We start from the raw sequence: 11967 nt of genomic DNA, 5'->3' as shown, positions 1-11967 counted from the left end.
CATAACAGAAGTTTTGAATTTCAAACATGTTTTGCAGATCTGAGAACACCAGTAAGCGAAGACTAGGCTTGATTCTCCAGTAATCTAAGCTGCATTTACTGCCTTTCTTTCATCGCATTAACTCCAGAGCACAAAGGAACCGAAACCTTTTTAAAAGCCTCCTCTTCAAACCAAATTTCCTCTTGTTTCCCGCCCCATAACCCACCGTCAGGCTGTGAAGCATATCTTTCAAGCAGAACTCTCACCATGTCCAACCGCATACCATATCATATGAAAGGAAAAGAAGTTCAGAGAGGTTTCTCGCCCCCACCCCATAAGAGAATAAGAGCGCCAGAGCTAGACACCTCGGATCTAATCCAGGAGAACTCCCTCACCCTCATTGGCCGCCTCACAAACCCTTCTATCCAGCGTATGTGGGCTCTTTTCCCTTTCCTGCTAAACCGCTGGAACCTACATGGCAAAGCGTCAGGTGCAGATCTAGGCCAAGGAATCTTCCAATTCACCTTTGAAACTGAGGAAGATATACTACAAGTTCTAACAAACCGACCTTATCACTTTGACCACTGGATGGTCATCCTCCAGCGCTGGAAACCTGTAATCTCTCCATCGTTTCCATCCCAGATCCCTTTCTGGCTAGAGATCCAAGGCTTGCCAAAGCACTACTGGAAAAAGGAAATGGTTTTCTCCACAGGTGAAGCCCTAGGGGAAATACTAGACTGGGACATCACCTCATCCTCTATACTCATCCAAATCCTCCTTAACGGCCTGGAACCCCTTACAAAGGAGACAATCATCGAATTTGCAGAGGGAAGTGAAGCCCTAATTACCTTGGACTACAAAAATCTCAAAAACCACTGTTTCCACTGCCATCGCCTTACTCACGATAAATCAGTCTGCCCTGGTCTAGCGGAGCATCGAAAAGAAGTAAACCAAACTTCAAAAAACGAGTTACCTCTGAACTCGCAATAGTCAATCTCTAGAAACTAGTATACTCCTCAGGACAACTTCTTGCCACCCCCGGAGACTGGCCAGCTGTCTGGAATTTCCTCTCAAAACCGTCTTAACCACCCCTCAAGGAGCAGGGACCCTGAAGGCAGAAGATACAATCACAGAGGGAACCTATCCTCCAGACAAACAACTCACGCGTCGAGGGAAAGAAGCGAGAGATCCTTTAGGACAAGATCATCTGATCACGAGGAAAGATTCCACAGGTCTGGTAATCCCCGCCCTTTTCAACCTGCAGCCCGAAACCTTCAATGGAGAGAAAAAGCAAAATCAACCTCAGTTCTAAATGAGGAAACATCTGTCTCAACTAGGACTAGAAGACCTCCCCTAGAAAGAAACAGAGTAAGTCCGGAACCTCTTACCTCTACCCTAATCAGGAACCAGGAACCTGGAGAACCAAACCTGAACTCTGCACTGCAACTACCAGGTGTAGGACACCAAACAAAGGAGCAGATACTAGAGGATCTCCAAGAAGTTACGGTGCAGTATATCTCGTGTCCTGACCCGGTGGAAAGTGCTGCGAGAAGAGCACGAGTCCTGCAGAGTGATTCGTAGAATATGATAGAGGAGACTGCAAACTACATTCTAGCTTCAAACCAGAAAGCAAAGTCCCTGTTATCTCCACCCTCTACTGAATCCCCTATGATCTTAAACCCAAGCTCCACCACCTCAGCTGCACCTGTTTCACATCAGAAGAACCCGGGTGAGTCCAGCAGACGAGGTCGAGGCCGTCCCCCAAGTCAAAAACAAACGGGGAAAACAAGTCAACCACTCCGTGGTGTTAAGTCCCAAAAAAGGATCTTTACCCAAGGATCACCTCGCAAGTCCCCTAGTCATAATGTCACATCTTCAAAGACGGGTACAGCCAAAACAATCAAGAAGAAAACCACCGGCCAATCATCTGGAACCTCAAAGGAAAGATCCCAACCATCAGGGACCCAACCGCAGCAGCCACCCCTCCCCCATAGTCCCCCTCGCATCTCCCTGATTCCTGCCAGTAAGAAGAAGAAGGCGGATTTTCAGAAACCGCCAACCCCTCTTCCTTAAGAGTGGTGAGCTGGAACTGTTGTGGGCTGAGGAACCCCATAACAGTCCAAAGAATCCGGGAAATTAGAAAAAAGATCTTCCCGGATGTACTATTCCTGATGGAAACTATAAACTCACCGACTCAGTGCTCCAAACTCTGCAATGGCTTGACTACCCCCACCATCTTCTAGTTCCCCCTGATTCTCCTTCTGCGGGTGGTCTCGCATTCTTCTGGAATTCGAGTGTTGAGTTAGAAATCATCAAAGCTAGTAATCACTTTATAGATACAAGGATTAAAGCTAAGGGACGCGAGTTTTTCTCTACTTTCCTGTATGGAGAACCAGATCAAACTAAGCGTCATCATGCGTGGAACCAACTCCAAGACTATGCTCTGAATAGAATAGGACCCTGGTTCATCACTGGAGATTTCAATGAGATCATTGGAAATGATGAAAAGTCTGGAGGCCCCGTAAGAGCTAAGAGCTCCTTTACAAACCTACGATCCTTTATGTTGGCATGTGACTTATACGACCTGAAACATTCGGGAAACTTCCTCTCATGGAGGGGTCAGAGACATTCGCACCTGGTCAGATGTCGTCTTGACAGAGCAATGGCTAACAGTGACTGGATATTAGCTTACCCTTCAGGGAGAAGTGAATACCTGCGATTTGAAGGATCCGACCACAGAACCTTAGTATCCTCCTTTGATCCTGTCAAACGCCACTATAAGAGTCTATTCCGGTATGACAGGAGACTCAGAGATAACCCAGAAATTTACCCTATAGTCTCTGAAGCTTGGAACCGTGAGCCTGAATCCTCCGTTGATCATAGACTTCACTTAGCTCGTCTAGCTATAATCCAATGGAGTAAGGTACAACACCAAAACAGCAAACAAGAAATCTTATCTCTCCAAGATCAGCAGGAGGAAGTGATGTGTGACGATAATGCCTGCCAGATCACCATTGAATCTGTCAACCAAAAACTGATGTTAGCTTACAAAAGAGAAGAAGAATACTGGAAACAATGAAGCAGGCAATTGTGGCTCACCTTAGGAGACAAAAACTCTGGTTATTTCCATGCAGCTACAAAAAACAGAAAAGCTTTAAACAATATCTCTGTTTTGGAAACAAATTTGGGAATCAAGGTCTATGAAGAAAGAGAAATTGTGAAGACAATCTCTGAATATTACCAGGAAATCTTCACCTCGCAGGATGGAGAAAGGACTGCAGTGGTAAAAGAAGCCATATCTCAGTGTGTCACCGCTGAAATGAATGAGAGACTGATATCCATGCCTACTCCCCTTGAAATCAAACAAGCTTGCTTCTCTATCCATCCTGACAAAGCACCAGGCCCCGATGGTTTCTCCGCAAGTTTCTTTCAAACAAACTGGGCCTCAGTTGGAGATGCGATCATTGCAGAGATCCAAACTTTCTTTATCACTGGCGTCCTCCCAAAAAAAATCAACCATACCCATGTCAGACTCATTCCAAAAACAACTGTAGCCTAAAAAGTTGCTGACTACAAACCAATAGCTTTATGCTCAGTCTACTACAAGATTATTGCAAAGCTATTAGCAAAAAAGCTCCAACCAGTTTTACATAGCTGTATATCAGAAAATCAATCAGCATTCATACCTCAAAGAGCTATAGCGGATAACGTCCTCATCACTCATGAAGCACTCCATTATCTGAAGACCTCGGGAGCACAAAAGCAATGCTTCATGGCTATGAAAACAGGCATGAGCAAAGCATACGACAAGTTAGAGTGGGACTTCATAAAAGCTACTATGGTACAAATGGGTTTTCACAATACCTGGATAAACTGGATCATGCAATGCATCTCCACTGTGTCATACTCCTTCCTAATCAATGATCAAGCAAAAGGGTTTGTACAACCACAACGTGGAATCAGACAAGGGGACCATCTATCCCCCTATATCTTCATCATCTGCAGCGAGGTACTTTCGAGGTTATGTTTAAAAGCTCAAACCCAAGGAAACTTACTAGGACTGCGAGTGGCAAAAGGAAGCCCCAGAGTGAACCATTTGCTTTTCGCGGATGACACTATGTTTTTCATTCGCTCTGACCCTACTAGTGTCCAGACACTCCGACGAATTCTGCAAAAGTATGAGTCAGCCTCAGGTCAGAAGATAAATCAATCAAAATCCTCTATTACCTTTTCTGCAAAAAGGATTCTGGAAATAGACAAGGAAGGAGGACAGGGCAAGTACCTTGTTCTCCCGGAGCTTTTTGGTAGAAAAAAGAAAGACCTCTTCTCAGCCATAGTGGACCGTATCAAATAGAAAGCCCTTAGCTGGTCTTCCCGCTTCCTCTCCACCGCTGGAAAACTCATAATGCTTAAATCAGTGCTGACAGCCATGCCTACTTATATAATGTCGTGTTTCCATCTCCCTGCATCATTATGTAAAAGGATACAGTCAGCTTTAACCAGGTTCTGGTGGGATTCAAAAACAGAGAAGAAGAAAATGGCGTGGGTTGTATGGAAAAAACTGACAAAACCAACAAAGACAGGAGGTTTAGGCCTCCGGGATATCAAACTGTTCAATAGGTCTCTCTTAGCAAAACTAAGCTGGCGGATCCTAACTAGACCACATACCCTTCTGGCAAGAGTGTTACTAGGCAAATATTGTACCTCCTTACCTTTCATGGAATCCCTGACCCCAAATGCAGCCTCTCATGGCTGGAAAAGCATATGTATTGGCCGGGATCTCCTAAAGTCAAACCTTGGTGCCCTGATTGGCTCGGGAAAGGATACTCCTCTCTGGAGAACCCCCTGGCTATCCCTCTCCACACCAACAGGCCCGATGGGACCCCCAACTGAAGCTACGCAACACTTTACAGTGGCAGACCTCATTATTCCTCGCACAAACAAGTGGAACATAGAGGCAATCAGAAACATCCTCCCAATGTATGAGGATTTGATCCTCCTCCTAAAACCGAGTGCAAAAGGAGCAAAGATACCTGGGCTTGGCTTCCCACAAAGGATGGTCTATACAGCGCAAAGTCTGGCTACTTCGAAGCTTCAAAGCAGAAATCGCTGGAGGATAAAGAAGACCATGCTCTTCATCCGGAACTAAATTCTTTCAACTGGCAAAGTAACATCTAGAATCTCACCACGTCCCCAAAAACGAAACTCCTTCTCTGGAAAACTATCCAAGGAGCCCTCCCAGTTGGTATGAACCTGCAACACAGGAGGATAACAGAGTCAGCCGCTTGTCCTCGATGTGGAGAAGAGGAATCAATTTTCCACCTATTTTTTTCTTGCTCATATGCAAGAAGTGTCTGGTCCACCGCACCTTTCCACCGTCAACCTCCCCTGGAATCAATCACCTCTATGGCTCAGGGTATTGAAAAAAACAATTAAACTTGTATGCTTACCCCCGACAGGTATCGGAATTTGCCCTCTGGCTCCGTGGATCATCTGGTCTCTTTGGACTTCCCGCAATCAGTTTGTTTTTAACAAGAAGCACCTACCGGCAGAGGAAACTTTACATATCGCCGTGACTAGAGCGAAAGAATGGCAACAGGAACAGAACCCTCAGACAGTCTCAACCCGAAACACCTCTACCCCAAATTTGCCCTTGGAGCCCCCTGGTACTTTTCGATGCTTTACTGATGCTTCTTGGAAAGAAGGGAAAGCAGGCTTCGGAGTTTGGATGGATAATCAAAACTTCTGAAGATCAAGTAAGGATACGAGGATCCTCCTCCTCAACTCACATTCCCTCACTGCTGGTGGCTGAAGCGATAGCAACTCTAACAGCAGTTCGAGTTGCCATCGAATCGAACATCAGCTCCGTTTCGTTCGCTTCTGACTCGCAATCGCTGGTCCAAGCTTTGAATCAGAAGATCCAGATCAAGGATCTTCACGGGACTCTCCACGATGTCCTCTCTGTCACTAAAAATTTCGATTTCGTGTCGTTTCAGTTTATCCCCTAAAACAAAAACACTCAGACAGACTTTTTAGCTAAACGGGCCTTGGGCTGTATTTGTACTGAACACTAATTTAGTAATGGATCAATATCTTTGTTAAAAAAGAAAAAAAAAAAAAAAGACATATGTAATATACTCACCGAATATTAAACTTTATCAATCCATTTTTTCACACCAACTTGGTTTATTCAATTCATTTTAATCATAAAAATTTACAATGGCAAAATTCGAATATGCAATATGTGTCCCAACTCCATAAAACAGCTCGTCCTTGCATTGATTAGGAAACAAAAAAAGAAAAAGAAAAAAAGAAAATATAACGGAATACAAGTTTCATTAAAGAGTATAAACTTTACAGCTTCTAATGTACATATACGATAGAGCTTACGTAGCAGTAAATGGTATCGCTTTTGTCAGGAAGAAGAAGCTGTAAAGTTTTGGAATTTCAGTGTTCCAATCATAGTTTCAAAAGAAAATTATTAAAGTTAAACATATCCAATAATTTGACATCCCTTTACAAGTTAAAAATTAGTAACATATTTCTCTTTTATTACTTAGCTGCGGGCCAAAAGCCAAAAGGTATATCAGCCTTAAAATATTCTCATATGATAATTGATTATTCAGTCGTCATTAATAGTATAATAGTACTAATCTACAGCGAGAAAAGCTTTAGGTTCCACAAATAGAGACTAAACTATGGACGCGGTGCCGCACCACACTTTTGGCTCTGATTGGTGACACTAATAACGATCGTTTGCAAATGAACCGCTGCTATGATCACCAATCACCATCTCGTTTGGAGATAGCGGTTGCCCATCTTGTTTGGAGATCATGTTGGAAAAGGTGATTGCACCTTATTTTCGGTGGTTGCAGACACCAAACTGAGGCTCTGACTGGTAACATGACTTAACATTGAGTTAAGTTGAGTTATGGTCTTAACTCAAAGTTTATTTAAAAATGTTACCAATCAAGAAAAAAAATAATTTTTTTGAAGTTGAGTTTGAATAATCATGTGTTATGGTTGATGTACAAATTTGAGGTATATCCTTTGTAAAATGGCTAACTCAAAAGATTATTCAACATCATGGAAATTTCCATGTGTTAGAGTTGAGTTATCAGTTTAAAATTATTCAAACTATTATTTAAAAAAAAATTATTTGTTATTTGTTTCTATTTTTATGCTAAACACCCGTAAACAACATTGGTCAAAGATTTTTCAAAAAATTTCTTAATTTCTAGTTTTCATTAGACTCTTTAAAAAAAAAAAAAGTTGTTCCTACTATTATTCCTCGTTGAAACGTACATGGAAATTTAAGTTGTATATATAGATGCCTAAAGCTTATTGTCAAATAAGCACACTTTGAAGAAACAGTAGTATGGTTTTCTTTCTTCTACTCTTTTTATCCATCGAGTTTATTATATATGTTTAAAAATACTAGTGCATATAACTAATTTATTTTATTTGTTTTTGATGAAGATGTCTAATGAAGGTGGTGCAGCTGGTGGCGAGGATGTTGGTGGGAGTGGAAGTATCCGCCGTAAGAAGGTAATGAATATGTCACATGCGCAGTTTAAAAATGTTGGATGTTTAGTATTTAATTTTTACTGTATATTATAGAAACAAATTGTATGGGATGATGAGTATATCAAAATATTCTTGGAGCTTCTTGATGTTGAATTAGCCAGAATTAGATACAAGCAGAAGCTACCAAAAGAAATCGGCCGAGTGCGGATTTGTGAAAAGTTTTTGGAACAAACTAAGATAAATCTTCCGTGGGATTCTTTCAAGAGCAAATACGATGCTTTGAGAAATAAGTGGAATGCTTATAAGATGCTTTGAGAAATAAGTGGAGTCTTGCAATCAATTCAAGGTTTGACAAGGTGGACAGATTTTTGGTGGGCGTGTATCAAAGTACTAAAGGAGGATCTCTTTGCCCGAGAAATGATGGTCTCTAGTGAAAATGATCATGATAAGATCATATTCTTGGAGGGTTATACGGGATATGATCGTAACGGAGATTTCATTGGAGATCGTCTCAATAATTTGCAAAGTTGCAAAGGAGGTCCTCCAAGTGTCAACCTGGATTTGAACATCCGTAACACAAACATGGAGACTCACGAAGAATTCAATGCTCCATCTCATACAGAGCTCATGTCATTATTCAAAGAGATAGGGTATGAAGGTGGAACCAAGAAAACGGGTTGTGATGGAGAATCGAGTCAGACGAAGACTTTTAATCTAGAAGATTAAAAATCTTTTAATAATATTCCTTTTCCTTTTTCTAATGCATTTTAGGTTAAGGTTTTTTTTTTGTTTTTTTTTTTGGGTTCAATGCTAATAAATTAGTTCTATTTTACTTTATGTTACATGGTTTATGATTAATAAAATAATTAAGTTCTAATCCTAGTTTCTTTTATTCTCATCTATTTATAGGTCATACGATTTAAACGAGCTGTATTCTCGGGGTTTAGAAAATCTTACAGAAGACGAGTTGCTAGAGTTGTACGACCTAGAAGATGATGAGTATATGGATACAATAATGCAACCTTTGATGGAGTATTACAATCGTTATTTTTCTAAACAACCAATGGCGGAAGAACGAGGATTAGGTTGGCAAAACCTTGAAAGGCAGATTCGTAACAAGCCGGTAAATTGTATGAACATGTTAAGGATGCATCCTGAAGCATTCAAGAACCTGTGCACAACGCTGGGAGCAACGTTACAACTTACGGAGTACCGATAATATCAGTATTGATGAGATGGTGGCAATATTTCTGGTTACATGCGGTCAGAATGCATCTCAACGCTTTGTTGGGATGACTTTTGGTCGTTCCCAAGAGACTGCTTATCGAAAGTTCCATGAGGTATTGGACGCTGTAGAGAGACTTCCATGTGAGTATTTAAAAACTCCAACAACAACATCACTCCAGCACTATCCTCGTAAGTTACAAGAAGATTCAAGATATTGGCCTTTCTTTAGTGGATTTGTTGGAGCACTTGATGGAACGCATGTCAAAGTAATGGTTGGAGGTAGTGATGCAGTTGGGTATTTTGATAGAAATGGAAAGAAAAGTCTAAACATAATGGCCATATGCGATTTTAAACATGATCTTCAAGTATGCATGGCTAGGCGCAGCTGGATCCACACATGATTCATTGGTGTTGCAGTATGCAATAGATGGAGGTCCTTTATTCCCGAGACCTCCTATAGGTAAGTATTATCTCGTCGATTCTGGATATGCAAACAAGCGGGGATTTCTAGCTCCATATAGAGGAAGCAGCAGAGAAAACATCAGATATCATCTTTCAAAATTTGATGCAGGTGCTCCGAGGAACAAAAAAGAATTATATAATATGTGGCATGCATCACTTCGTTCTGTGATAGAACGAACATTCGGAGTATGGAAAAAAAATGGACGATTCTTGACAATTTGCCTCATTATGATGTCAAGACTCAGAACAGAATTGTGCATGCTACTATGGTTCTTCACAATTTTTATTAGGCTTCATAGAATTCCAGATGCTGATTTTGAAGACGAAAATGTCACTGCTCGAGATAGTCGTGGACGACGATTTGCAGAAGGCGAGCTTAATCGACTTGAGGAAGAAGAGGGAACAATGATGGCCAATATATGAATAACGTACGAGATGAGATAGCAAATATGCTATGGAATGTACGTCGTCATTAGTTTCTCTCTTTTTATTTTCTATGTCTCAAATGTTTTTTTTTTTTTACGTAGGATCATTTTATTTATCTATTTTGAATTATTCTATTTGAAAAATGTTATTGTTCTTAATAATTTTTTAATTCTTATTTCTAATAGATACTGCACCTGATACATCAGAAATGTTACCAGTCAGTCGTTTAGAGAAAATATTTAATTCATTTTTTACTGCAAATTCACTACATCAAACTGCCGTTTATACCACATAATTTTTACTGCAAGCTACATCGAATTTTAATACTTACTGCAACTCGATTTTGATAACTCGTTTGGTGAATTTTCAAAGTTATACAGCCTTTTTTTTTTGGCATTTTATTTTTTGTTTTTGGTATAGATTATTTTTATCTGACAAAATGAAGAAAAGTAGTGAATATAGTCTGATTTCACTCATACTTTTCAGAAAAAATTTTAACCTTTTTTTTTTAAAACAAAAATTATTGAGAAGAAACATCAATCAAATTTTCTCTCTTTTTCTTTATATATGTGTGCTTCTTACAACACCATTGTCTTGATACAAGTTTCTTCGAATACTAGAAAAAAAAAAGTTTCATTTTGCTCCAAAATAGTTCTTATTTCACAATAAATATTTTAAGTCCATCCATTATGACTTCCGAGAATCGTCCAGAATCATCACGTGGGAGATCATCACGTCCAAGATCATCTGTTTCGAATCGTGGTCCAGTAAGTATCGATTAACTTGTAAATTTGATGCATTATATAATATTAGTGAGTTATCATAAAAAATTATTCATAATGGTGTTTAGAAAGAACATTGGAATGACCGAGAAGAACAAATATTGTTGGAATTATACGAGCCTGAGATAACAAAGGTGAATTACATTGCAAACAATTTAAAAGCCCCACAACGAAAGCATATATTAGCAGTTCTCGAACGGAGGACGGGTAAAAATCTTAAGTGGATCAAGGTGAAGAACAAAATAGACACCTTAAAGAAAAAGCATAAGGCATGGCTTGATCTTATGGGTCGAACAGGAATTACCTCAGATTCTATTTCTGGAAGAATCACAATGGATGATGACTGGTGGGTAGACCGTGAAATGGTATACTTGTTCTCATCCCATTAATTAACGTGTTAATTTTTTTGACCTTTATAGTTAATTAAAATCTTAAATCAATTGTTTTTTAGGAGTGTGAGAAGATACGTGCATTACATCGCGAACCACCAAAACAATGGGATATAATGCAACGTATATTTAAGAACCATGATGTCTCAGATCAACATATGTATGATGTTGCAGATGCACAAAGAGAGATAGAAGAGGAGAACAATGATCCTGATGTCAATGATGAATACAATACTGATGAGGTCCCAGCTACACATGACTATATTCCTCAGCCCCTAGATGAAGATGGTCAACAACCAGACTTGTCATTCTTTGATTCACAAGAGTTGAATGCAGAAAGTCCAGTGTTACAACAAGAAGAGGTTGGTGGTCGGTCTGGTAGGCAAATATCACGACAAACCCCATATAGTACTGACGGAGCTGAAGCATCTCGAAGGAGTACTGCATCTCGATTGCGAACATCTGCTAATAGCGGTCGTGGTAGTCGTAGAAGAAGAGAGTTAGAAGAAGACAGTAAATCGAAAGTTTCATCAGGTATTGAATGCGATGGAGCGACTTGCATGTGACGAATTAAAAACACCATCGTCTCAACAACTTAGAGAATATCCCCGAAGTTTACGAATTGATCGTCGTTACTGGCCATTTTTCCAAGGATTCATTGGGGCAATGGATGGGACACATGTTCCTGTACTACCACCAACAGAAGACCGTCGTATTTTTTGGGACCGGTTTGGTGAGACAAGCCTTAACATATTGGCTATATGTGATTTAGATATGCTTTTCACATACATATGGAACGGTGCGCCAGGTTCAGTGCATGATGCTAGAGTATTAGCGATTGCGCAACAAAACAGTCAAAGGTTTCCTACGCCTCCTCGAGAAAAATATTATCTTGTTGACTCGGGATATGCTAATAAAAAAGGTTACTTGGCACCATATAGGGAAAATCGAAGAGAAGGTGAGGTACCATTTAGAACAATTTCAAAGTGGTCCACCCCCAAGAAATAAGGAAGAATTGTTCAACAGATGGCATGCTTCTCTACGTTCAGTAATCGAACGGACGTTTGGAATTTGGAAAAAAAACTGGCGGATTGTCAAAGAACTACCGAGGTATGATCTTGAAACACAAAAGCGACTTGTGTTTGTTACAATGGGTCTTCATAATTTCATTCGAC

The 11967-nt window shown here is 40.2% G+C and overlaps 1 protein-coding gene and 1 pseudogene across 2 annotated transcripts; both read left to right on the top strand.

Moving 5' to 3' along the window:
• The first annotated feature begins 675 nt into the window (after positions 1–675).
• Positions 676–6053, top strand: LOC147927680 (uncharacterized; annotated as a pseudogene).
• A 4159-nt stretch (positions 6054–10212) lies between these two features.
• On the top strand, positions 10213–11666 carry LOC104746899 (uncharacterized). 2 transcript variants are annotated; one of them, XR_015582926.1, is made up of 3 exons: positions 10213–10388; positions 10472–10749; positions 10855–11666. XR_015582926.1 is itself a non-coding variant. In XM_087489595.1 (3 exons), exons 1-3 carry the CDS (start codon positions 10311–10313, stop codon positions 11356–11358), a joined length of 879 nt encoding a protein of 292 aa, XP_087345721.1. In that variant the 5' UTR covers positions 10217–10310; the 3' UTR covers positions 11359–11666. The 2 variants fall into 2 exon arrangements, 1 of the variants encoding a protein (XP_087345721.1); XM_087489595.1 differs by having other exon boundaries at positions 10217–10388; positions 10472–10768.
• Positions 11667–11967: the final 301 nt, after the last annotated feature.

This window comes from Camelina sativa, chromosome 15, assembly GCF_030686135.1.
Source record: "Camelina sativa cultivar CO46 ecotype springtype chromosome 15, ASM3068613v1".
NCBI lineage: Eukaryota > Viridiplantae > Streptophyta > Magnoliopsida > Brassicales > Brassicaceae > Camelina > Camelina sativa.
This window is presented reverse-complemented; position numbering and strand designations above follow the sequence as displayed.

Coding starts and splice junctions, on each gene's coding strand:
- LOC104746899 (XM_087489595.1), top strand. CDS start 10,311: ATGACTTCCGAGAATCGTCCAGAATCATCACGTGGGAGATCATCACGT. Junction 10,389..10,471: donor CTGTTTCGAATCGTGGTCCA/GTAAGTATCGAT, acceptor AATGGTGTTTAG/AAAGAACATTGGAATGACCG. Junction 10,769..10,854: donor GGTGGGTAGACCGTGAAATG/GTATACTTGTTC, acceptor ATTGTTTTTTAG/GAGTGTGAGAAGATACGTGC.